The 26,875-nt window shown below is 56.7% G+C and overlaps 1 protein-coding gene across 9 annotated transcripts in view; it reads left to right on the top strand.

The window, feature by feature from the left end:
* VAV2 (vav guanine nucleotide exchange factor 2) overlaps nt 1-26,875 on the top strand; it is a 157,845-nt gene that overhangs the window by 20,441 nt on the left and 110,529 nt on the right. For all 9 annotated transcript variants that reach the window (XR_013994419.1, XM_081066162.1, XM_081066161.1 and 6 more), the window contains exon 2: nt 12,717-12,833. Coding sequence is in view for 8 of the 9 variants with exons in the window: in XM_081066162.1 (XP_080922288.1) it covers nt 12,717-12,833 (117 nt within the window). In the remaining variant the exon portion in view is untranslated. The remainder of the gene's footprint in view (nt 1-12,716; nt 12,834-26,875) is intronic.

Genomic DNA, 26,875 nt, shown 5'->3' with positions numbered 1-26,875 from the left:
TATCCCCTGGCGTGATGTCCTGGGCTTGTCTCTTGTTAAAATTGGACAGGACCCACTGGTAGTGGACACAGGAGAAGGCCCCTCAGTGTTGGTCTGGGTCTCAGTTTCCCCACCTGGTAAAGTGATGGTTATTCCATCCCAGAGAGCACCTGAGGGGCAAGGCCTTTCGGAAGGGGAAAGAACAGAGAGACTGTTGCAGCGGGAGCCCTGGCCTGTTGCAGGGTGCCTGGGTGCCCCTGGGCAGGTAAGCCCCACGTTCCACTCCAGCGCCAGGACTGCTCTCCCCTTGCTCTCTGAGCAGGTGGGGCCGGGAGTGGAGCTTGGCTCCTGGGGCTGAAATACCAGCTCTGGCTCAGCTTTCCTGTGCAGAAACAACAGGGGGCGTTTCCTGCCCCCATCCTCCCCCTGGACAGACTCTGTCCCCAGGCCTCAGCCCAGCCTCCCTCCCACTCCGCGGGTGGGGGCGCAGGGTGAGTCTGCAGCTGTGAACATTCCTGACCTGCAGTTCAGGGGAGAAAACCCAGCTGCTCACTGGGCAATGGAACCCAACTCCCCGCTCCCCAAACCCCTCCACATTCTGCCTTTGGGGCCTGGCACTGGTTCAGCTGGAATTTCCAGAAAGTGCAGCTTCTCTAGTTGATCTTAGCTTTTCTGACATCTTCAAGGCGGTTTCGTCAGACACTTGCAGTGCTGGCTGCTGGGCTGTATTTTTAACACATTCATGGGACCCACTCCCCTTAAGCCCAATCCGAATTGGAAATGTCTTTTTAAGAAATCCCAAAAGTAATGCCTACGCATTGGAAGAATAAAAATATGAAACAACTCAAGAAAGGCAAAGTTCCCTGGACGCTGGCGCCAGTAGGTATCTACAGCCCTGTTTTGGGGCCCCCAGACACACTGTGTCCATCACCGAGGCAGAGGCCATACTTGTTCCTTCTCCTGAGGGAGCCAGAGATCCTCCAGGAGGCAGATTGCTGAGGGCCACGGGGCGGGAAGGAGCTGGGGGCGGGGTGTGGCTGGACAAAGGGGAGGCCCAAGATGAATCCCATGATCTGCGGTATGGGTCCCATGCTGGGGGGGCCTGGGAGGCCATCTGGTTTTCAAACTAGTTTTTTTTATTTTTATTATGGTAAAATACACATAGCATAAAGTTGATCATCTTAACCATTTTTAAGTGTACAGTTCAGCGGTTATTAACTACATTTACACTGTTGCACAGCCGTCCCCATCATCCGTCTCCAGGACATTCTTATCTTCCCCAAATGAAACTGTACCCATTAAACATCCCCACCCCCTTCCCTGAGCCCCTGGCACCCACCATTCTACTTCCTGCCTCTATGAAGTTGACCGAGTACCTCATGTGGGTGGGATCCTACATGATTTGTCCTTTTTGCAACTGGCTTATTTCACTTTGCATCATATCCTCGAGGTTCATCCATGTTGTAGTAGGTGCCAGAATTTCCTTCTTTTTGAAGGCTAAATAGTGTTCCGTTGGATGTAGATACCACATTTTGTTTGTTCATGATTCGTGGGTTGCTTCTACATTGTGGCTATTGTGAACCGTGCTGCTGTGGACATGAGTGTACAGATAACTCTGAGACTGTGCCTTCAATTCTGTGGATGTATAGTGGTACCCCGAGAAGGAACATACCTGCCAAAAAGGAGTCTTTGTGGTTAACTGGGTCCAAATTTATAATGGGTCTAGCAGTCATTGTTTCCAGAGGCCTCTTATGCACCATGCATTTGAGGGAAAAGCTACAGACTGAATCTCCAGCCTCCTGCACTGTGCTCCTGCCTTCAGAATAAACCCCTATAGAGGAATTCCTAGGATCATATTTCGACCAGTGGGTCAGTGGAGAGCTTCCCTATCCAATCAGAGCCACATAGCTGTATTGTCATTTGCATGTTTACTGACCAATCAGAGTGGCTCCATATTGATTAATCAGGATGTGTGATTCTGACCAATCAGAACAGTGCTATTTAGGCCAAGCAAATGGTATAAATTTGAACCCCTCATTTACATAAAAATGGACCAATCAGGGACTAGGGTGGGCAGTTTATACAAGGGGACCTCCCCTTCATCTTGAGGTAACACCCTTTTAGTTTCCTCAGGAGTCTGCATTTCCCTGGTTTGCAAACTGGTCACCTGAAAAAACATTTCTCCTTTTACTGCACCCCAGACTGGGGACTCCTGTTGCCATTGGATTTGTGGCATCGAACCTTTGTTGACAGTACCCAGAAGAGGAATTGCTGGTGCATAAGGCATTTGTTTCTCACTTGCTGCAGCACCATTTTCCATTCCCGCTAACAGTGCACAAGGTTCCCGGGTCTCCACATCCGCACCAACACTGGTTACTTTGTCTTTTCTGTAGTAGCCATCCTTATGGCGAGAGGCGGTCTCTTACTGAACCCCGTGTTGAAGCTGCACGACGCCCTCCCTCCCCACTCCTGCAGAAACCGGGGTCGGGGGTCTGCCTCCTTGGAACCCCGGGGTCTGTGTTCAGGTTCATTGAATGGGTGAAACTGAGGCACTGCGCTGTGCCTAGACCTGTCCAGGGTGACCCAGCCAGCCGTGTGCCGAGGATAGGTGGCTCTCCAGGGTCCTTCTGTCCTTAGGGGCTGTGAATAAGACGGGGCCCCAGTTCTGAGAGTTCCCATGGTGCATTGTACCCAGGTGGAGAGCAGAGGCCGCTATTGCTGCTGGGGGCCATGGTGGCCTCTCTGAGCCTGTGGGCAGGCAGCAGTCGCATTGATTTCAGGACAGGTTTCCTCCCCACGTGAATGGGAAGAGAAATGACTTCAGAAGCCAAGCCTGAGATTTGATATTTTCAGGGCGTCCCTTGCACGGGGGAGGGCTGGGGAGTGGGAAGGACGGTGGGGGAGCCTACTGTTGGCATCAGGATATGGACCCTCACCTGGCTCCTCATGGAGGGTGTGGCTCCCGTGGGGTCCCTGCAACCTGGGTCAGAAATGACGTGTGACTGTTTGGGGCATGAATGAATGAATGGTTGATTGACTGAAGGGTCGTGACCCTGAAGGGGTAGGGGCTCCTGATGGTTGAAGGCCCTGTCCGGGGACAGGTGTCCAGAGAAGCAGGGCCCTGGCAGAGTGTCCCGGTGCTTTTTCATCGTGTGGGTGTCGTTGGGGCAGCAGGAGGAGGAAGTGCCTTACTCTTTCCTCATGGAGCTAAACCTGCATTTATGGAGCACAAACATAGTGTAATAGAAATGAAGTGCAGTTAAAAACAGGGAAATGTGTTTACGTCTTACCACCATGTGCCTGGACTTCAGAACGTTTCTCTTGGTCTACCTGCAGACATCTTTGTGCTTAGCTTTTTAGCTTTAGTCACCCTAACACATGCACGCCCACCTACCTGCGCAGCTACCCGCAACCTGCCTTCCCGAAACCTTCCCGGGACGCTCACTCGGATTTCACTGAGCACCTACTGTGTGCTGCTCCTGCCCCTGGCACTTTGGCTCCTTGCCCATGTACAGGGAGAGACCTGTGGCGCCTGCAGAGACCGAGGCAGCTGGAAGGGCCGCTCCCACGTTGGACGGTACATGGACTGCTCCTCGCTGGGCCTTGCCTGCTGGCCCTGTGACAACCTCCCGTCCCCACAGGATGACAGAGCTGACTCAGCAGCCTCAGCCGTGTGCGTGGGGACAGGCCCTCTGCGGTGGGCCGAGGGTGGACTGACTGATGGAAAGATATTAGCTGTGGTGTGTCTCTGGGGGGAAGCCAGCAGTCGCTGGGGCCCCTGCCTCTTCTCAGAAACCACCAAGAGCTGGGGGGTAACTGAACGTGACGTTTCATTGTTCCTTCTCCAAATGCTGTGTGCTAACCCGAGGACGGATTGATTCCCTGTGAGCCTCACGTGCGGCTTTGCGTGAGTCTCTGCAGCATTTTCGGCTCTGTGGAGAAGGATGTTTTATGTCCCTTGGTGTTCATGGTGATGAGACCCTAAAAACGCCGCATGTAATACGTTGGGTTGCCACACGTGGGAGGTCACTTGCATGATTGGGTTGTGAGGGGCTTTAGGGGGTCCCCCCTGCCTGCAGGTGCTGGCTCCGTCCCGCAGGTGAGTTGGGGGTATCGTTCATGGATGAGGGACACCTGGGGGTAGAGAACCACAGGTTCGTTTTGGTCCCCTGATTTTGGAGTGCTCGCGCTGGGCACCTTTCCCTAGAGACTCGGAGGCAGTCGCTAGACAGGCAGGTCTGGGGACCTGAGAGGTGTGTCCGTCTGGAACTGGAGTCATGGGGGGCAGGGTTCCCAGGAAGGGTATGGCGGGGGGAAGCTTCAGGGCTTGAACCCACATCTGTCTGCCTGAAAGCTGACTGGGTCTGCCCCAATGCAGGGGTGTCAGGAGCTGGAGGTACGTGCCGTGATGGCCCACGGAGGAGGCAAGGCGGTGGGTCTGGGGTCCAGCACAGCCACTGCCTGACTTCTTCACAGGCTGGGAGTCTCTTTGGGGCCCTTGTCCCTCAAAGAGCCCTGGGTCGCACTTGGGGGTCAAAACCACATTTGCTGGGGGCCCCAGTGTGCCAGGTCCAGGGGCTCCCAGCTGAGTGGGGCTCTTGGGGAACCTGAAAACAGCGTGAATAGTGGAGAGCTGGGACAGCAGGTGGAAGAAACCAGCATTCTTGCCTCAGTTTCTTATCAAAATCTTTCCTTCCCTTCCTTCCTCCCTTCCTTCCTCCCTCCCTCCCTCCCTCCCTCCCTCCCTCCCTCCCTCCCTCCCTTCCTTCCTTCCTTCCTTCCTTCCTCTATTCGTCCCACAAACCTTTGCCGAGGGCCTGTGGGTGCTGGCCTTGCCTGTCGTGTTGTCATGGAGCCAGTGGTTCAGGGTGTGCTTAAGGGCTGCCTCTGACCAGCTGGCGACCTTGGGCTGCCGGAACCCAGGGAAGGCCGGGGTTCGCTCGCCTTTGGTTCTGACTACGGAAGAATGCGTGTGGTTGCCTGCCCCTCCTGTTTGGGAAGCCCTCCAGTGCTGCAGCTCCATTTCTCCTCCAGTCTTTTCCACCAGCAGGGGGTACTAAGGAGCGTTGCTCCTTGAGACCAGAGGGCGGTAGTCTGGCGAGTGCTGGCCGTCATGGATGCGCTGGGCTTTAGTGTCAGTGGTCAGTGGGGAAACAAACAGCCAAACGTGTTCTGCTCACGTCGCTTGCTGTTTTTTGTCTAAATTGCCCTGGAAAAGAGGAGCATGGAGGAGCACGGAGACACTCCGATGTTGAGCTGGAGGAAGAGAGATGGAGAAAATGAAGTGGCAGAGGCCAAGGGCGATTTCACAGAGGGCTTGTGGCCAGTGTAAATGGTCTGGCTCTGGGCTGCAGAAGAGAGAAGAGGGGCGTCGGACCCTGGGGAGTGGGGGCACTGTGCTAGGCAGCAACTGAGCTAATCTCTTTGAGCCATGCCTGCTTGGAGGAGTCATGCAGCAGGAGAGGGGATTTGAACCCTCCGGCGTTCAGAAGCCGGCTCAGGGAAGATGGCTGTACAGAGAAATACTAGAAAAGCAATTTCTTGCTGGCTTTGTAGAAAACCTTTGGTTTGACCCAGACCTTGAAGTCTCGATAATGTGGGCCAGTCTTTATCCCTTCGGCTCTAACAGGCCATTAGCCGGAGCTTCGGATCTTTTGAGAACTGCTGGGAGCAGTTTCCCTCCAGGTAGTGGTGGGTTTCCTCCCACAGCTGTGGGCTCAAAGGAGTCCCTGCTGCAGCTCGTCCGTGTTCTCTGAACTGGGGACCCCAGGGCAGGGCCTGGCACACAGTAGGTGCCCATTAAGTGTCTATTAAGTGGATTGAACAGGAACGCAGAGTTGCGAGTGGAGCTTCCCAGCTGCCCCCACCCCCAGCTCAGACCTCCAAACTGTACTTTTCCAGGATTGTTTTTCTTGGTGAGTTTCCCCCCAAGTGTTGATGAGGAAAGGAAGTCCTTTAAGATCAGGACATGGGTAATCATTTTGTAGCCGTCACCAGCTTGGCACAGCCTGGCTCTGTTTGGCCGCCAGCGTGCCTCCCTTCTGCTGGAGAGCTTGGCCTCCTAACTTTCCAGAACCTGCTTCCCATGATTGCACTGAGCCCCCTCCCCTTTGTCACTGGGAAGCCCCCTCCCCGTTTCATGATGCCAGTTGTTGGGAGTGTGTGAGCAGGTGGCCATGTGCAGCTGTGAGCACTACGGAAGGCTGTGGTGAGGGGGCAGGGCATGCTGGGTGAGCTCAGCGGGGCCAGGGGCCACGGAGACAGCAAGATCAGAGCCCCAGAGCCCCGAGGGTACCAGGTGTCAGCGCTGTGTCTCCAGCATCCAGAGAGCCCGCCAGCTTCTCAGGAAGCAAAGGGGGAGAGGGGAGGGGCGAGGCTGGAGGCGGAGGCGCATGCTGAGTTCTCCCGGAAGTGGCCAGAGTGCAGAGTGCACCAGAAATGAGTCAGGACATCCTTGTGGGAGGAGGGTCCAAGGTTAGGGGTCAGGCAGTTTGCTGAGGCTGGGACTCGTCTGCCTTGGAGGGACCCCCCTCCTTAGCACAGAGGAGGCTGGGCACATTTTGAATCTCATTTTGGTAGTCAGTCTGGAAGATGGTGCCTTAGGGCTGGAGGAGGCACCAGGCTCCCTGAGAGGGACCTTCCATCCAGGGGAGCTGGGATCAGAGGGACAGAGAGAGCCAGCATCCCAAGGAGACCCTGCGCGGCTCTGTCTTCATCGTGCAGCTTGGCCCGGCCGACTGCGATGTGGGCCCAGGGAGGGCTTTCCCATCCGTGGCTGTGGGGGTCTCTCATGGGAGGTGCCTGGCTTGGTGCCAAGACTTTGAGGGCTGGACCAGACCACCTGGGTTAGAGCTGGGCCCTCCCCTCACTACCTGTCCACATGGTGGTCTCCAAACCCTTTCTCCACCTATAAACAGGTGCGTGATCGAATCAGAGGAATGAAGCAGACCCTGAACATAAAGGGTTTAGTGCAGCACCTGGTGCTAGCCCAGCGCTAACTTATTAGTGGAGAAAGTGAAAATACCATGTGAGGATGCTTTAGTACATCTGAGAGTTAGTGGACCTAAAATGCTATAAACTTCACCAAACAGTGGAACGAAACACGTAGCTGGCTGGGTCCTTTCTGGGTAATAAGCTCCAGCGGCCTTGGGTTAAGCTGTTAGACCGTGAGCAGTACGCCATGCCCAGCGTGCCTTGCCCTTGATCTGTGGCACGGCCGGCCCCTCGAAGACCTGCCTGCACAAAGAAAATCCTGCCCTTCCCTCCCTACAGCCGGTGCAGAGAGACGGGTGGGGGCCCTGCAACAAAGGCTGTTGGGCCCATCAGTCAGCCTGCTGGTGCCTGAGGGAGCCTCTGTCTCCCGGTGGGGGTGTGTGCAGCTCGGGGAATGGCCCGCGTGGAGGAAGCGTTTGTGTTCAATTGTCCAGACATAATCGAATCCCCGATGCTCAGATAAATCCCCGGCTGAGCTGTGCTGTCTCTGCCTGGAGCAGCGGATGAGCTGGAGTCGGCAGCGGTTCCCCTGAGGCTTCCCAGGGCTCAGTGCTGGGGGCCGTCAGAGCGGCTTTGGTGGTCCTGGAGCTGGCATGGGAAACCTTTCCGTGCTGTGGAGTTCCAATGCCAGATCTGCTTCCCTAGTCTCGGTTTCTTCTCCTGTGGAATGGACGATAAAGGATCTGGCCTGCCGGTGAGCTGACGGCCCTAACCGGCTGGTGCATGGAGGCCCAAGGGCAGGACTGACGGGTGCAGGAGTAGCGGACATGGCCAGACACCAAATTTCACCTGCCTGCTTGTTTGCAGAAGAGATGCTTCTGGAAGTGAGGGTTGCCACTCAAGCAGCGGCAGCTGTTGGTGGGGGCCCCCAAAACCTCTAAAGCCGTCATGAATCAGCACTGTGTGGGGGAAAAGCAGGGGCCACTTCAGAGATGTCAGCTAAGGATGCTTTCTAGACAGTCATTTCTTCCTTCTTCCCTTCCTTCCCTACATATTGAGCTTCTGCGGTGGGTCATTGTCCAGGGTATTTGGGACCCAAGGGGAGAAGATGGTCTCAGCTTCTGTCTCCATGGAGGTCGGGACAGCTGGTCACCTCACAGCCACCTGTTTGTTTATCTCCAGGGCCCCAAAGTTGAAAGATCCATTTTAGCAAGCTTCATCTATTAAATAATTATGAAGCAGCTTTAAATGTTTTTTTTTGTTGTTTTTTAATTTTTATTTTTTGGAATGAGCATGGCATAAATAAAACCAATTAATTCATTTTCCCATTTTTTATTGATCAAAGACATTGTCAGCTGCCAGTCTGCCTCAGACAGGCAGGCCTCAGCAGCTTGGCTGCCGGGGTTTACTGATAGCGCCCTGACCGCATGATTCGTCGCTGGGAAGCAGTTTTAGTGCCACTTGTGAGACCATTTCAAGACAATTCAGTGTGTCTATAGGCACTTTTTGCAGCCTTTCTTGTAGGACACGAACTTCTGCTATGGAGACTTCCACTTCTCTCAGAAAGATGCAGAGGTTTTGAAGGAGAATTCCTGTTCTCTCGCTGGCTGGGACGCTGCTGGTGCCCATCTGTCTCCAGGGCTGTGGGGCCCAGGGGTCTTCTGCAGCTGGGGGAGTGCCGGGATGATGCTTGTCACTCCCTGGTGTCTGGCTGGTTTGGCCAGAGCCTCAGATCAGCTGGGGGCCTTTAGCCAGCCTGCAGTGTCCCCCCAGCCGAGGGCCAGTTAGGCTGGTCATTAGAGGCTGCCGGAGGTGTGGCTGGAGGGCCCAGGTCCCTCAGGGTGGAGCCACTCCTCTAGCTGACCGTGGGGTGGGGTAGGGGCGGGCGGTGGATGTTGGCCCCGAGTACATACAGATCACGGGGACTCTGGGAATAGGGACTCCAGGACCTCCTTAGGGAGATGGCCCGAGCATCAACTGTCACTTCTTAAAGCACTTATCTTCCAGCATCCTGGAAATCAGGATTTTATTTCCTCATTTTACAGATGGAAAAACCGAGGCATGGAGAGGACAGGTGGCTGTTGATTTGGAGCCGGCACAGACCCATGGCCAGGCCAGGGCTCTCACCACCAGGCACTCTCTCCGTGGGGTCTGGGCTGGCGTTGTGGAGCTGTGCCTTCCTGCCCTGCCCCATGTAATCTCACGCAAGTGGCTTTCCTTCTCTGCGCCTCAGTTTCCCCTTTGCACCTGCCCCTCAGTGCTGAGGTATGAGAGCAGCCTGTGAGGAAATGTGAGCATGAAGCGTGGCCCTTGGTTCCCCATGTGTGTTAGGTGCCAGAGAATGGGAGCTGTGTGGGCAGGGTGGCCATTCTGTCACCCGTTCCAGCACCTCCCGGGGAGCGAGTGGGCCAAGTGAGAGGTAACAGAGGGGCCACGGTGGCCTGAAGGCTGCCTGCCTGGTGGGGCAGGGCCTCTGTGTGTCCTCGGCAGGGTGAGGTGTCCCTGGCAGTGTCTCCCCAATCAGTAGGCTGGCCACTAAGTGGTCACAGTGGGTCCCTTGAGCTGAGCCAGGAAGCGCACTCTGCCCTCTTCCCTGAGGGTACATGCAGGGCCTTGTGGCTCAGACTCAGGGTCCTGGTTCTCAGGTCCCTTCTCTGCCTCTGACGTCCGGGATCCCTGAGCTGGGGCCTCGTGGGAACTAAATGACAGATGACAGTAAGCAGCAGGCCTGGCTGCACTGGCCCGTAGCGCCTGGGGAGGTGGGCGGCTGGGCAGGAAGCCTGTCCTCACGCCCATCTGATTTCAGCCCCATTAGGTCTGAGGAAGCTGATGAACGGTTCTGAGAGGAGGTTGACTCGTCCAGGGCAGGCTGCCCTGCCTCAGCCTCCCTGTGGGCTGGGGGGCAGGGGACGGCGTGCCTACGCCCCATGTAGTGCACTAAACAAATACAGCGGGGGCTGACTCAGTTCTGGGCCGCTTGTCGTGGGGCCCGTCTTCTGGGGACAGAGGCTTATTGTGGCCACTTAGCCGGACTTCTGAGGTTGAGCGTTTGCTTCAAGATGCTGGTGAAGCTGTGGCTGCCCTTTGTGAAGGGCCCCACAGGCCGGGAACAGAGAAGAATGCCACTCGCCTCTGAAGCCACAGAGACACGGCCGGCCGTCAGGCCTTCTCTGGCCACAGGACAAGAATGGGCAGCTTCTGGCCTCGCACTGGCTGCTGTCTAGGCCTTCCCTCGCCCGCCATCACCCAGCCTGTGGCTGAGACACGCCCACAGCTGCTTAGGGCCTGCGTCCTCACTCTCATACCTCAGGAGTCTGTCTCCCAGAATCTGAACCTGTCCCTGCTGGGGTCAAGGGACCATGAGGGTCTGATTGGCCAGGCCTGGGCCACATGGCCTCCAGGGCCCAGGGGTGGCGGGGACAGAGGACCAACAGACATGTGAGTGGATATAGCGCAGAAACAGCAGCCTCCCGCTGCTCCCAGTTGATGGAAAGAGAAGGAGCCCCGGAATCCGGACCCAGTGCATTGCTCTTCCTTGCCCTGCCCCCTCACTACCTCCTGGGCCTCAGTTTCCTTACGTGTATGTACAGTGAAATAGATAGATAGTGACCACATCACTTATCATGCAAACCAGCCACTTAGGAGAAGGAAAGGGGTGCTGTTGACAAGTAGGACCCAGGGCTCATGGGCCCCTGGAGAAGGACCCGTCCTATCAAAGGGCCTGCACGCTCTGAAGCAGACGTGAGTTCAAGTGTCAGCTCTGCCACCTTCTAGTTGGGAGCCAAAGTCCTTAACTCTCTGGGCCTCAGTGTCCTTACGTGTAAAATGGGTTAAATTCTGGGGAGGTGGGCCACCAGGTGAACAGGAAACTCTGAGAGTGGATGCTGGCGCGGGGGCGGCCTCCTCCCACCTCAGAGCCTGACGCCGGCGTCCAGATTCTTTCTCCCAGTCCTGCTGTGTCCCTTTCCCTGGAGCCTGACTCTGCGACTCAGTTTTCCAGAGGCCTGGGGTGCCTGGGGTGGGCCCGGAGCTGCCGGGTGTGGTCCTGGAAGGTTAGGGGCCCAAGCGGCCGTGGTGGGGGTGGGGCCAGGCCAGGCAGACGCCGTGTCCCCTTCTGAGCCCTGAAAGGAAGCCTGGTCTTGCCGGCTGCGATTGTGGTTAGAAGCTGTGTAATTAACTCTAAAAATGGGAGGCTGAGGAGGAATTAAAATAAATGCTTAGTGGAAATTAGAGATGGGTGATGTGCAAAATCTAGTGGAGCCAGGCTGGACGCTGCAGCACGCTGCCGGCAGGCGGGGAGAGGGTCTGGAGCGAGCGGGGTGAAGGGGGTCGGCTGGGTTCAGACCCCGCCTCTTTGGTTTGCAGGCCCAGGCAGCGTCCTCGTGTCCCACAGACCCGAGGGCTTAAGGTAACAGAAATGTATTCGCTCGCGGCCCCAAGTCCAAAATCAAGGTGTCAGCTGGACTGGTCTTTCTTGGGGTCTCTGAGGGAAAACGTGTCCCAGGCTTCTCCCAACTTCTGGTGGTTCCCTGGCCATCTCTGTCTTCCTAGGCTTGTGGGACCATCGCCCCAATCTCTGCCTCCGTCTGCAAAGTGCCTCCTCCCTGTGGGTCTGTTTCTCTGTGTCCCTCTTTAAAAAGAATTTTTTTTTCATCATGGTAAAATACACACAATGTAACATTTACCATTTTAAGTGGACAGTTCAGCGGCATTCAACACCTTCAGTGTTCTGTGACAAGCACTCTATTATTTCTCTGTGCAACTTGGTTGATGCCAGGCCTGCCATGGCTTCTGATTCTGGCCAGCCCTTCACCTGAGTCTGTCCCTTCGTCCAAATCTCCAGTGAGCGGGCACAGGCTCTCTGTGGGTGCCTGGAAATCAAGCCGTCGGGCGCTTAGTGAACGGTCAGTGATGAGCGTGACTGAAACGTGGGTGAGTCTCAGTGTGCACCTCTGTCCTTGCCTCGTGGACGCCCATGCTGAGCTGGCCTGGGTGGGCTTATGGCTCCCACATACCCAATGCCCATCCCGTGCCCTCCGGGTGCGGAGTTAATCCAGTGAGGCACTTCGTGTCAGGAACGTGTTAGGAACGCAGGCCTCAGGAGCCCAGCCACTGCTGCCTGGTCCTGCAAGGTAGAATCAGCAGACAGGATTCGAACCCAGGGCGAGTGACCCCAAAGTCTGTGCCCCAGGCCCCCTCGGCTGCTGCCCCCATAAGTCCTTTACCAGCTCCTTCTCCACAGGGACTAGAAGCTAGCGATCCTCTTCACCTCCCCCACCTGCCACGTGCCTGCCTCCCACCCCATTGTGTTGCCAAGCCAGTGCAAGCTGGGAGCCCAGGTGTTGGGGTACCGGGTGGAGGAGATGCCTGGAACATTGATTTGGGAATTCTGGCCTTTGTACTCTCCCCAGCCCCCCACTGTGGTGCGCGTGTGCTGCTCCCCTGGTTGGCTTTCATGGGTGGCTCCTGGCTATCCGCTTTGTCATGGGTTCAGAAACTGGGGTCAGCCTGTGCCGGACGGTGGTGTGTGTGTGTGCGCTCTGTCCTGGCTCACCTGAGGCCACTATATTTGGTCCAACCTAGATCGGCATGATTGCGTGTGCTCGTGCCCTTGCGCTGGGGTTCGGGTGATGGTCGTGAATGGCCAAGGTGAGCCGTGGGCCATCTGTGAAAACGGGGCCAGTGTCTTCTCGGAGCAGGAAGGTGCTGGTCCGTATGGGCACACAGAAGCAAACGTTTGCTGCTATTGTCGTTAGGATTCTTAGACTCCACAGGCTTAGTGACTTTTTCCTTCTCTCCTCTAGTTCCTGTGTTTGAAGAACATACGCACCTTCCTGAAAGTCTGCCACGATAAATTTGGATTAAGAAACAGTGAGCTGTTTGACCCCTTCGACCTCTTCGATGTCCGAGACTTTGGGAAGGTGAGTGACCCGGTCACCAGGCTTGGTGCCCTGGCCCCCCAACACAGAGCGGAGTGGGTTTTTCCATCATCGCGTCCGGCAGGTACAGGCTGGCCTGCGCTTGAGTCCCACCCCTCCCGTCACAGTGCCCACGTGACTCAGTTTCTCCAAGTCCTGCTTGTAAAATGGTGATAAGATCACCACCCTCCAAAGTCTGCTGAGCAGAAAGTAAGACCCGGTTTGTGGGGTCCTCAGCCCCTGGCGTGTGCCCCGGGAGGTGTGTTCTTGTCCTTAGTGCCCTGTGCTTGGTCCTTTGGCCTCCTCTCTGCGGCCTGGGAGCGGCCTGTGGGTCGTGTGTCGGGCCGTGTGTGTGCAGGACGCCTGGCTGGGGCCTGGGCGCTGGTGCTTGCAGAGGCAGTGGAAGTGCAGTCTGCTCTGCCCGCCATGTGGCCCTGCCAGAGGCCGGCCTGTGCCTCCGGCCCACCCTCTGTCCATCTGGCTACGTGTCTATGCTACTGGTCTCTTCCTTCCCTGTGTGTTCTCCTTCCCGTGGTTACCTGTAGCGAGCTCCTGCCAGCTGAGTTTGATCTGGGGCCCACGGAGGCTTGGGACACTGGGACGTGCTCTCCCACTGGGAGCCACTGTCTGGAGTCTGTTTTTCTTGGCTAGTCCCCCCTGATGTCCAGGAATGGGACACCCTGGAAAAACCACAAGCAAAGCTCCGGTCCCTCTTTGGCACTGCGGCCTGCTGTGCTCGGCGCTGCAGACACACGCGGACTCCCCGCCCCTGGAGGGCGCTGCCGTGGACGGGGAGGGATGTGCAAGCTGCTGTCAGGCTGGGCCCTGGCCTCCTGCTCCTCCCAGCAGGGTGGTGATACGGAGCAGGCCTGGAGAGGCCGGCGTCATAGCCCCCTCTGTGCACAGACAGAGCGAAGGCCCCGTCCTTCTCTTCAGGGGCCGTTACTGAGGTTTCCTACGGGCCCAGATTCGCCTTTTGCCCTCCAGGAGCCCAGCCCAGTGGGGACACCACCACGCCCGTTAGACCATCACATGGGGCCACCTGCTCTGTCCTTCCCCCGGCCCCCACCGCTGGCCCTGAGGGGTGAGTGACAAGAGTTACAGCTGGCAGGAAGGGAGCGTCTGTCCGTCTTTTGTACGCAACGCTCTGTAGGGTCAGAATTGACTGCTCATCTCCTGGAAGGGTGAGGCGAGACGGAGCAGCACGATTGATCTGAGGGCCAGTTCCAGCCCTCAGACCCTGCCCGGGTCCGTGTTGAGAGCAGTGCTGAAGCCTCTAGGACAAGGCGGCACTGGTTTGGGGTCGACTAGCGGTGTCTGCCAAGTGTGGGTCAGTGGGGCCAAGGTTTCTTTCTCACATTCATAGAATTCAGAAGCGAAAAGGCTCCTTACGGAATATCTGGTGAATCTCAGGCTGGTTTAGAAATTTCCAGATTATTTTTTGCTATTATTTAAGAAGATTTATGTTGTTCAGGTTCTTCCTTCTTTCCTTACTACCCTCCCTTCCTCCTTCCTCCCCCCTTCTTCCTTCCTTCATCCGTCCATCATCCATTCATTAAGCACATAATTTAGAAAGTGTTTATTTAGCATTTACTGTGCTAAGGATAAAATGGAGAGAAATACTTGCCTGGCTTTTGCCCTCCGAGGGGACCCCAGATTTGCTGTTGGGCAATTAGTGGTAGAAAAAAGGAGTGAGAAAGTGAACACTCTAGAAGTCCTGTTCTGGAGGCTGGCTCTGGCCCAGCGTTCAGGGGACACTGGAGCCCTTTTCTCTGGTTTTGTTGTGGAGAGGACCGGGCACTGTGATAGAGCCACTGCAACGAAATCTCTTGCTGTGAGGGAGATGCTGAACCTCTTTCCCCAGGGACAGCTGAGCTCTTCCTGTTTACAGGACCCACACGGCCTCCCCGCCTCCCCGTGCTGTTTAAGTGTAGCCCCCGCCCCTGGGCCCTCGGGCTTCTCCTTCCGGCCTTTCTGGCCTTCCTTCCGTTGGGGCAGAGTGGACCTTAGACCGAGCGGGCCAGGTGCACAGGGGAGCTGATGTTTTAGGGTACACAACGTTCCCGAAAGTGTTTCCTTAATCCAGGCAGGGCCCTGGGAGGGGCAGCCGCATGTTGGCAGAGTTCTCTGCTCCCTGGCCCAGGGTACCTGGGGACACCCTTGGCAGAGGCCTCGTGGGGGCAGCAGGCGGGTGGACTCCTGCAGACCCTCAAGGGCTGTGGGAGCCCTGGGTGCAGCCAGCCCCCAAGGGAGTAGGCCCCGCTCACCAGGGACGCGGCCAGGCTGGTCCACTGCAGTCTCCTTCCCGTGCCTTCTCTTACCCGGATTCTGTTGGAGGGAGGCGGTGGGGAGGAGGGCTTTCCTGTCGCCTAGACCTGGGACTGTATCCAGGCTCTGAGAGTTCTCAGGCCCTTGGAAGCCTCCGTTTCTGCAGGGGTAAAATGAAGACAGTAAGGACGTGGCATGTGGCATTGTTGGTACAGGGTCTCAGCAAGGAGGGGAACGTGCAGGTCCTATCATTTTTACTAGTGTTTTCTTCTCCTTCTTGCTAACTACCTAGAGCGCTCCAGCAAGAGTCGAAGGATCCAGAAAGTTGCTTCTGGAAGTCTTCCCTTTTGTGGCCGCCTCCCCTGGCATTTTCCCACAGGTCTCATTAAAGGTATTAAGTTTTGGCTCAAAACTAGTCTTGTCTGAGAAGTTTCCTGCTGCCCAGGGTGGGCGAGCTGAGGGCTGTGCTGGGCGAGCGTGGAGCGTGCGCCAGGGCTGGCTGGTGAGGGCCGGCTGGCCGTGCCCCCTCCCTGCTGGTGTGGGAACCCTCTCTCATTCTCTGTGTGTCCCACGCCCAGCGCCCCGGATGGAAGGAGTGTGAGAAGGCCGAATGGGTGGACAGCATCCGCTGGGTCTTCCAGGAACACCATTGCCCCAGCGTGGAGTCTGCGTGGAAGTGTGGAGGGAGGATCCAGGTGGGGGGCAGGGTTTCAGTGGCTTTCTTCTGGCATTTTTTGGTCCCTGGAGATTGCATATAATATCATTATGGAGTAACAGCCCCGCCTCACTCTAGCTGGGCCCCCTAGAGCAGCTCACGTAACCTTGTTAGTGTGCCCCAGTGTTGGCTCTCATTACCCCACTTTCCAGAACAGGAGGCCGAGGCTCGGAGGGCAAGCAACTTGCTCAAGGTCACTTGGCTGTTAGTTTCTTGGGTCTGGGAGTTTGCTGCCTCCAGACCCTCTCTGCCTTCCCTTCCCGGCCTTGCAGTCTCCTTAGTTGGGTGGTGAAGTCGTGGCCGGCCTCGCCAACACTGCCCCATCCTGGCATCGCCACCAGGGTCGGTCCAGCTACGTCCAGCGACCCTAGGAAGATGACTTTCCCTGAGCCTCAATGACCTCATCTGGAAAATGGGGACCGTTCTGCCCAATCTGCCCTGTTGATGGAGCCTCCCAGGCTCCATGTTATGGGAAGATCTTCGTGAAGGCTGGCACTTGGTGCACTGGGTGTAGATGGAGTTCGTCATCGTCATCGTCACCGTGGAGCGTGTTTCCTTGCATTGTCAAGTCGGGTAGAAGTGGGAAAGCCTTCCAGGAGGCCCATCTGTTCTTCTGCGCAGAGGACACGAGGAAGGTGTGCGGGAGGCAGGGAGGGAGGGAGGCACGAGGGGGCTTTTCCTGTGGGGCGTGCGGCCCGCGAGGGGTGGGACCCCAGCCTGCAGGAAGCTGCAGGCAGCCTCTGGCTCAGGGTGCTTCTGGGTTGTCGTTCCTGGACCTGCTCCCGCTTCCCACCGCACTCATGCCTATTGCTGGGTGGCCTGGAGGCTTCCTGGATGGTTCCCCCCATTAGTGCAGTTGCCCCCATCCTCACCTCCTGGGGGGGCTTTTGCTCAAATCTGTTGAATCAGTCGTGATCCCCTTTCCTGCTGTCTCCTTTCTGCTCAGTGCTGCCCACTGGCTAAGCGGTGTCCTCGCTTTACTGGGTCTGTTGGTCTCCGCCGGTCTCCCCTGACTGACTGTGAGCTCCCTGGCTGCTGGGACTTGCATGCTTTGTTCACTGATGTCTCTCAGGTGCCTGGAGTTGCACATGGCACGCGAGGGCACCCGTCTGCCTGCCTGAATTCCTGGATCTCATGGGAGGAGCTGGGAGGCCTTTGGTGGGGCGGCTGGGCACCCTGAACAAAGCGCCAGTGCCCTCGGCGGGTCAGGAGGCCCAGGCTGGCCCAGCTGCCTGGCCGGAGCCCAGGGAGACTGGACATTGGGGGGTCCTCCAGGACTTTCCCGGGGAGGTGCCCCCTCACCATGCCAGGGACCCATTTCTGGTGAAGTGGACACTGCTCCCCTGTGTGCCCCCATCCAGGCTGCTCTGCCACCCAGGACCTGACTGGTCAGGTCGGCTCTCATTCGTAGTCATTTCTGGTGGAATTAACCCAAGAGGAAGGTCTGCGCCGTTCTCTGTCGTTTGAGTTAAAGAGCAGAGCACACACCCTCTAATAAACGGTTTAACTGCTATTTATTATTCATTAAAAGACTGCTAGGCTCAGAGCTTCTGAAGCGGTTAAAGCTGGCCATCAGCAAGGCTGGGCGACCGACAGGCCGCTGGTTAGTGTAGTGCAGAGCGGTGCCGAGCAGTCGTGCCCCAGGTGCCAGGAGCTCTGTCCTCTGGCCTCCGTCCTTCCCTCTTCCCACTGGCAGTCATCGCTCACATGTGTGTACGCCGTGCGCTGTGTGCTGGGCTCTTTACGTCCACGAGCTCCTGCCATCCTTCAGGGACCTCAGGAGATAAGGATGGAAACCGAGGCCCAGAGAGAGGGCACATTCGTACATGTCTCACAGTGATGGTGGAACTGGGGCCTGTTAGGGTCCTGCTGATAGCAGAGGTCAAACTTTTATGTGTTCTGCTGTGTGCCTGTGGGGATAGAGTCCCAGGGAGCAGTTCCCAGGCTCTCGGCCTCCCGTGGAAAGGTGCTCGGGTAGTAGATGGCCGTCAGCTGTGGCTAATTGACCATCAGCTGTAACCAGTGAGCCAATTAGCCGCTGATATAACTGCCGTGGCTGTGCTGGTTGGTCAGTCCGTTGGTCGGTTGGCAGAAAAGTGGACAGCAGGTTGCAGGTTGTGTGGATCCAGCCGCCAGCGAGACCATAGTGGTGTGACTCCCCTACCTGTGGCTCCGTGGGTGTCCCTTTTTGGCCTCACCAGGTCCTGCGTTCTTATGTGGGGAGCGTGACCAGAGGCCCCGCAGGCCACCCTGCATGACAGTACCCCTTCCTTCTGCCAAGTGGGCAGCTGTTGGGGGGGATAGAGCATCATCAGTCAAGTGGAATTCTGCCATCTGCAGGGGCTGGAGGCCAGTGTGGAGGCCAGGGGGGCAGTGAGGAGACGGGGGGGCAGTGAGGAGACGGGGGGCAGTGAGGAGACGGGGGGGGCAGTGAGGAGATGGGGGGGCAGTGAGGAGACAGAGGGGGGCAGTGAGGAGACGGGGGGGGGAGGGCAGTGAGGAGACGGGGCGGGGGGGTCTCCGGGGGAGGCCATGAGAGGCCTAAACCAGGAGGGGAGAGCTGACTCTCAGTCCTTAAAAGACTCGGCCATGACTGACGGTCTGTCCTGACAAAGGTCAGAACAGGTGCCGATAATTCCCCCCTGTGGTGGATTTCAGACCGGGGACCTCCTGAGGAGGCCAGGGGGAGGCCGAGGGGGGGTGCAGAGTGCGGGCCACGCTGAATCAGACCGAGTCCATTTTTATCTGTTTTCTCCATGGCATTTTGCCAGACATTTTGGTGAAAGAAAGAGTGGTGAAGAGGCTAAAAACATAGTCTGAAACCAGCAGCCTCTAACCTCTGAGCAAATCCACCTCCCTGGGCTTGGGGCTTTGGGGGCGTGGCTGGGATGTGGCCTCACTGTTGGCCTGGGGGGAGGGGGGTGCTGGCGGTGGGACAGGACCGGTCACGCCTCGGTCACGCCTCGGCTGCATGTCTGTTCTGGGCGTGGGAGGCGCAGTCCCTCCAACCATCTGCTCGCAGCACACACCTGTCTGGCTGGGTCCAGAGCCTGGATCTGCTGCCCCGGCCCAGGCCCGTTTGACTTTGTCTGTATGGCTGAGGCACCTTTCTTCTGCTGGAATAGACACCTCTCTCCCTACCCCGTTTCACTCTTCCTGTCTGCCTGGGACCTTCCTCTGTGCTCTGGGCATGGCAGCACCTAGCACACGCTGCCAGCCCCCCGTGCCCAGGGCAGGCGTCACTTAGGGATTCCAGCACCTTCCCACTGAGCCCGTGATCACACACAGTCTACTGGAGAGGGCACTGGAGAGGAAGCCAGTTTGATTTCCCAGACGTTCCATCTGTTCCTGTTATTGGCATCACCCACTCTGTGGGCCCTGCCCCTCCCACAAACACCCATCCTCCACTGTCCCCCGACTTCTCTAGAGTGCTGCTGCTTCTAGAAGCCGGGTGAAAGTGGGCCAGTTGGGAGGCCTTTGGGGCTCGTGACAGAATGTGATGCTGACGAGAGGGTGGGAATTAGGACCCAGGCGGCACTGAGCTTGGCCGCAGGTCTCCCCTCTCTGGAGGCTGTGGTTTCCCATCTGTAAAGCGGGTCTGTGGACTGGCCCCCGTCTGAGGACTGCTGGAGGACCACAGATGCTGGGCTGCGTGGCTGCCCTCGCCTGCTGCCCTATGCAGCAGCCCGTCCTGAGCACTGGGCCATGGCTTTGGCTACGGGCAGGGTGCAGCCGACGGCCATTCCGGCTGCCTGGAGCGCCCACCTAACCCGGCCACCCTCATCCCACCTGATGCGTATGGACCTGTTGTCTCCGCCGTGCCATTGATTTCCCCGCTGGGCGTCTGCAGCCATGGACGCTTCCTCCGGGCTTGGTCTGTTCAGGGAGGAAGGAAGGGTGCAGGCAGCCTTGGGGTATCGATCCAACCCCCCTCGTCTCTGTGCGCAGGCCCCGTGCGCCGTGTGTTACGTGTGTTAGCTCATCCCCTCAATGTTTATTCATCACTTTGCTGAGTGCAGACGGCCTAGTGCTCAGTCCCGGCCTTTCTACACTTGCTCTAATGAAGCTCAGATGCTCCTGCCGCCGTGAGTTCATTTGCTCTCCCATCTTGATGTCGTCAGCTCTGCTCTTCTCACAGCAGCCACTCTGTGCTAATTACTTATTAAAGCACAGTGGCCACGGAGCGGGAGCAGCTCCAGGCTGGGCCCACGCAGGGCAGCTGGCTGCGTTAGGCCCTCTGAGTTCTGCTTGAAAGCCTTTCCTCCTTTTATCTGTGAGTTGTCATTTTAGGCCAGATTAGCCCACCTGCTTTCAGAGGAACGTCACAGCCGCTGGGGACATGCGTGTATACACACACACTCATGCACCTATGTATGCACACATGCGTGTGCGCAGTCAAGTAAGCCCATTGAACGCTGAGCCACCGCTTTTTAAAGTGGTTTTCTCTTGGCTCCTGTTCCACAGGGGAGCCATGGCCATCGTGGCCTTCACAGTGGACGAGGGTGGGGGGCCCTTGGGTTTCAGTAGCCGAGTCCCTGCGGGTCTGATGAGCTGTGCCTGGGGAGATCTGGGTCTCCCTCTTGTGTGAGATACTCATCTCTTGTGGGCAAGGCTCTGGGCCTTTGTTTTGGTGCCTCAACAGCTCTGGGTGGGACCCCAGGGAGGCGGTGATTCCCAGACGTGTGTCAGTGGGTCCGGTCTCTGAGAGGGGACACTGGCTGAGGAGGTTGCTTCTTGACCCCTGGTGCGCGACCCGTGCCTGTCGATCCCCTTCTCCCTTACAATTCATTTATAGGGTAAAGGAACTCTGGGTGCCTGTGGGGGCAGCAGCCACATCTGGTGGCGAAGCCGGGGATGGAGGCGATGGGGGCAGGAGCGGTGTGTCCAGGCTTTGGACACCGAGTCTCACCACACAGGGACGGCTGCTGCCCACCTCTCAGGGCCTGAGGTCCCCATCTGTGAACGGAAGGTTGAATAGGCTGGATGACCCCTTGGTGGCCGCTGTCAGAGCTGCCTCTCTCGTCCCCATGGACTCACATCTTTGTCATCTCTCCTCCAGGTCTACTTTACCCTGTGGGTCTCACCCAGGTGGCTGAGAGCTTGAATTTTCCCAACTAGTCTTGGTGCAAATCTGCGTCCGTTGGTTTTGCTTTTTTTTTGGCCTGTGTCCACAGTTAATTACATTTTAATTGGGTAATTGTTTCTCCCCAGTGCCCCAAGCCATTGTTTCTATTGAAGCCTGACAATTTGATGTTTGCAGCAAAATAAAGCTGAGAGGGTGAGAAGAAAAGAATATCAAAATGTAAATAATAAATTGTAATAAAGTGTCTTTTTTGGCGGCCTGGGTGGCCCTTCTGAAGGAATACTGGTGCTTCTAGAGGCACATAGGGGTCTCCAGGGTAGGAGGCAGCCCCTCTGAATCACAAGGGGTGTGGCTGTGACCTTTTGGAGGAAGAGCTGTTCCCAGGTCCCCAAGAGCGCAGACTTCCCGCCCCTCTGTCTGAAACTCGGATTAGTGCGTTTGGGCAGGAATCCTGGAATATTTATCTTGGGCGTTCTGTTCCGATTTTCATTCTTAAAAAAAAATTCATTGTGATAAAATGGACGTAACAGTAAATTTACCATTTTAACCATTGGAAGTGTACAGTTCAGTGGCATTTACTGTATTCAGAGTCGTGCCGCCATCTCCATTGTGTCATTCCAGAACTTTTCATCTGTCTCTATACAGCTGCCTGTTTTAGACATTCGATTTAAATGGAATCACCCAACAGGTGGCCTTCTGTGACTGGCTTCTTTCCCTTAGCATGATGTGTTCTAGGTTCACCCATGTAGCACGTGTCAGAATTGCATTCCCTTTTAGGGCTGAAGACTACTGCATTGTATAGATAGACGTTTTGTCCATCGTCCGTTGATGGACATTTGGGCAGTTTCACCTTTTGGCGGGTGTGACGAGTGCTGCTGTGGGCGTGCGGATGCAAAGCTTTGTAGACTTTTATTCCTGAGCTCCTGAGCCCACAACCCTGGGCCCCCAAAGGCTGAGGACCCTCCCTGTGGGGTGAAGCTGATGGTCCGTCCAAAGAGGAGATCTCCCCCACCCCCCAGCCGAGGGCTCTCTCTCATTTTCAAAAGAAGCAGGAGATAGATAACCAGCCTCTGCTGTTCCCCTCCGGGCCCACGGGCAGCCTGCTGGGGTGCGGGACTGGTTTACAGATTAGATCTGTGGGTAGGGAGCGTTGTAAGTGCTGCTGCTGTAAACACGGCCGTGCACGTTTTGGCCCTCACCCACTGATGGACGTGTTCCTGCTGTCTTGTCTTCTGGGTGGACACCTAGAAGCGGGCTCGATCCCGTGGTACGTCTATGTTTAATTTTTCGAGGAACCACTGCATGTTCCACGGTGGCGCCACCGTTTTCCGTTTCCACCAGCAGTGCGGAAGGTTCCAATTTCTGCACATTCCCTCCAACTCTTGTTTTCTGTGTGTGTGTGTGTGTTTGATAATAGCCACCTTAATGGGTGTGAAGTGGTATTGAGTTCTGATTTGCATTTCCCTCATGATCAGTAATATCTAGCTTTTTTCACTGAGCTTATTATATTCAAGTCCATTGCCGATTTTTTAATTGTTTTCTTTCCCTTTTCATTTGACCATATATTTGAGGGAGGGCAGGTATGCAGCTTTATAAGACAGAGCGTCGGGGGAAGGGCAGTAAGAGAAATGGTCACAGAATGACCAGGGCTTGTGTGCCCGGGAGGACTCTGCCCAGTCAAGCACAGCCCCCACCTGCCCCCAGCTCCCCACCTGTGAAGGCCCGCACCCCAGCGCTGCACTGTGCTTCCCCATGGGCTTGTCAGGCCCCTTCCCAAGGTGTGGGAAGCCTGGGCAGGCAACCACAGCTGTGACAGAGCCAAGGAAAGAGAAACAACTGCAGGGTGGCTGCTCCTTTCCCCCCAGCTCAGGCAGGTAGAGCAGGTTGGGCTGCCCCTTCGTCTCCCCGGAACTGGGTGGAGAAGCTTCCAGGGGCTTCCAGGGGAGAGCACACCGGAAGCAGCTGTGCGTGGGTCGGGAGCACCGGGGCTCATGGAACCAAGGCCCATTCTGTCCAGGTTGCCAGCTCTCAGTGAGGCACACCTGCATGCCATTACCTGGCCCGCTAAACCTGCCAGCTCCGGGACGCACGCAGGTTAACGGCTACCTGCAGACGTCATCAGAACAACCCTCACGTCCAGCCCCCGTGGCTTCATTTCTATGAAGAATGAGCGTCTAGCAGGTGGGCCCTGCACACGTTGCTGTTAATCAGCCGTGGGTCCTGTCCTTGCTCAGGCTCCGGCTTCCTGGTGGCTTCACAAGGGGCAGGTGGCCTGGGAGGAGCGCCTGGGAATGTGCTGGGCAGCTTGGAGTCGGTCCGTCCCCCAGGGTGGTCTCCGAGGCTGATTTCACAGATGAGAAAACCTAGTGGGAGAGGGCCAGGCCGGTCACTCTGGTCCAGCGAGGACTGCAGCCGTTCCTAGCCGTCCTGGGAACGCCGGCCTGGGCTGTAGCCTGACTGGTCTCTGTGCAGCCTTGTAACCACGGTGGCGGTTAAGAGGCCTTCCTGGGAATGGGACGGCTGCGACCGTGGCCCTGGAAACACCACCATTACGGCCCCTCGCTGCCGGCTGTGGCGTGGACGGTCTGGACACCTTTGATCCTGGCCTTCTCTGTGAGGTCCCGATCACGCGTGGGTCTGGGCATTGCAGGCAGGTGCAGGGAAGGTGAGCTCTGGAGGAAGGGGCTCAAGTGACTTTCGTACTGGCTCAGCGTCACATGGGAGGAAGGGAGGAACTCATAGTTGAGTCCCGACTACGGCTCGTGGTCTGTGAGGCTGTGGAGAGCTGTGGTCTGAGACGTGGGTCTGGTGTGTCTGGGCTGGTGACCTGGTGGCTATAATCTTTAAAGCGAACACAGCTTTCCTTCTGGACAATCAGTGGTCTGAAAAAGAAGCCGTTCGTTCGTTCGTTCGTTCGTTCGTTCGTTTGTTCGTTCATTCATTCAACAAACGCTGGGTGCCTGCCAGGGGCCAGGTGCAGGGGACAGAGTGGTGACAGACTCCAAAGCCTCTGCTCTTGTGTGAGTGCAGGGAGGTGGGAGGATCTCCCCCGTGCCTAAGCCTGAGGGCTCAGGGCCAAGGTCTTTGGGGAACCTGCCAAATCTGCACCCCGGCTTTGGCCCTCCATGGACCCTCTTTAATAGCTACCCCCCGTGAGTATTCAAAGATTATGCCTATGGAACCAACGACATTTATTAAGTAATTAGTTTTCCCATTTTTAATTAATCAAAGACTAATTATGAGTTACATTTCCAATTAGGAGTTTCTGATTCACACCTGATAATTCGTGTGCCCACGTGGAAGGCGCACCCACCAAGAAAGGGGCGAACAGGAAGTTATGAGTTGGGTCTCTTCAGTTTGGGTGTGCTCGGGGCCACTGGAGACCTGTGGGATGCTGAGCTTCAGGGACCCTGGTGTGGGTGCCATCCGTCATGGAGGGCATAACTGGTCAGCAGAGGCAGAGTGCCATCTGCTTGCTGTTGGGAGGCAGCAGAGGGAGCTTGGAGGGTGGCAGGCAGCACCCCAACCCCGAGCCTTCCCGAGGCTCTTCTGTGCAGTGGGGCCCTGACAGTGTCGGCTGTCAGCCGAGGTGCTCAGTGTGGCCATCTGGGGAGGAATGACCCCCTCCGCCCGACACACACACACCTGCTGGTATCATTGTGGTCTCTATGAAGCTGTGGACCTCAGTGCCCAAGCCTCCCAGGCTGGGTGGGCAGGCAGAAGGCACGGGGCATCTGTTCAGCCATCTGGGCTCCCTTCTCACTGACTTGACCAAGCAGCATGGTTTGAGCCAGCCCAGTGCCTCCTCCTCTGTGAAGCCCCTCCGGCTTGCTCTAGCCTGAGGTGGGAGGCACAGGTTCTGGAATGGCTGGCCTTAGCAGTGTTCTAGCCAGAACCCTTGTTGTGCCAGGTGGGACACTGAGGCCTGGCGAGGACTGGGTCTGCTTTGTGGATTCTCTCTCCTGGCCCCGTTTGGGCTTGCCCAGGCCCTAGGTGATGGGAGGACCGAGAACAGCCTTTCAGGGCTGAGCAGGACCAGGCTCTCCGCTCAGCCTCTGACAGCAGATCCGTTTACCTGTTTGAGCTGCCACTGTCACAGTCCAGCCAGAATCTCGGAGGCCACTAGTGTGGAGTTAGAGAGGCCTGGCTCTTGGCAGGTAGTAGGGTCGACATGATAGATAGTAGCACCTTTGTCCAGCACCTTTGGCTGCCCCACTGGTGCTGGCAAGGCCAGGGCAGGCAGGGTTGAGCATAGCTGAATGCCACCCCCTGGGTCTGGGGCCAGCAGAAAAGGCATCTCTGAGCTGCGTTAAAGCATGGAGGGTGGAGGACGGGCAGGCCTATCTCCACTCGGCCCAGGGGCACTGAGAGCAGACTGTGAGTTTTGCTTCCCTGAGACAGACCGTATCCACCTGGCTCCCGTTTGTATACCATTTCCGGCTTGCATTCCTATTTGATCTGAGACTGAAATATTTTAGCTGGTGGCAAAAATGGCTAAGTGCCCTTTCTCCCTCCCAAGATGGGAAGAATGTTCCAGAAAAACCTGTTGTCCTGGTGCCTTCCATCGCTTATCGGGCAGCCTTTGACCCGGGAAGTCGGCCTGCCGTCTGGCCACTGGAGACAGCGAGGCCGTGGGATGGGAGTTTGGGCACCTGGGGCTCAGGAAGCCCCAAGAAGGGCTGTGCAGCTTCAGGACAGGGCCCAGAAGGCAGCACATTGCATCACAGACCGTGGAAGCCTGGAGCCTGAGGCTCTCATCTCAAAGCCCTCTGGGACCTCCCCGGGTGATGCGGCCTGGGAGTTGCTTAGCTGCGAGGAACCCATTCCCCATTAGTCCCAGCTTCACAGGTCGGCTGTGAGAACCCGGAGGAAGGGTGGCCGTGTGCACGGGGGTTGTTTTGCCCTTCGGTGGGCAGTGGGGCCTGTGTCGGAAATGCTGTGACATGCATCAAGGGATGCCTGAGGGGGTGATGGACAGTCCAGCCAGAAATACGAGGGCAATGGCCAGGTTGGGACAAGATGAAAGATAAGAACACGAGGGGGTGGAAATGATTTGGAAATAGGACTGTGGCTCCCAGGGGCTGACAATGGAACAGATCAGGCTGCCCCTGGTTTGGGTTCTGCCCCTACGTGTGTTATGTGCACGGCCTTGGTCATGCCACACACCCTTGCTAACCTGAGTCATCTTTTCTACAAAATGGGAATCAAAGTCATATCAAATTATGTCAGCCTCACGGGGTTGTGAGGGACCCGGTGTTGTTCCGACTCTGACCACAGGGACCGGAAGGGGAGGCCGCCTTCCAGAAGATTCCTAGCTGTTTCCTAGTGATGGTGGCAGCCGGGTGGCCGCGGGTGTGGGTTAGATCACCACAGAGAAGCATTTGAAAACGCAGAAGTGACACTTAAAGGAGAGACTTTCTGCCATAGCTAAGACCGCGTTCCCCCATGTTTAAAAATAGTTTCTAGCTGAGCTGGAGGCCACAATTCCTTTTTAACGTTTCCAATGGTTTCCCTATTAATTTAACGAGAAAATCACCCTGCAATGTCTTTCAAGTGGAAAAGGAGAGATGTCCTAATACGGTGGGCATGTCATTAGGAAAAGCAAATTAAATCATGTTTAATGGTGTTAGAATCTCAATCACTTTGGAAAATGGAGTTGGTGAAGCAGGGAAATGAGAAATTGCTGAAGTCCTTGGGAAGGAGGTCAGTGAAGGAGAGTCTAGGAGGCCTTGTGGGCACCGCGACGGGCCTGGGATGGGAGTCCCATCTGGTGCCCACAGTGTTGTGGCAGTTCTGTCACAGTCCCCGTCTGCCAGCCGGCCGTGGGGCTGCTGTGGACTGAGTGTCTGTGTTCCCCCAAACTGCATACGTTGAAATCTCATCCCCCATGTGATGGTGTTGGAGGTGGGACCTTCGGGAGGTGAGAGGTCGTGTGGGTGGAGCCCCGTGAATGGGGTCAGCGACCTCATACAAGAAGCC

Source organism: Rhinolophus hipposideros (genome assembly GCF_964194185.1).
Source record: "Rhinolophus hipposideros genome assembly, chromosome: 11".
Classification (NCBI taxonomy): Eukaryota; Metazoa; Chordata; class Mammalia; order Chiroptera; family Rhinolophidae; genus Rhinolophus; species Rhinolophus hipposideros.
Note: the sequence above shows the minus strand (reverse complement) of the source record. Positions and strands in the feature narration are given on the sequence as shown.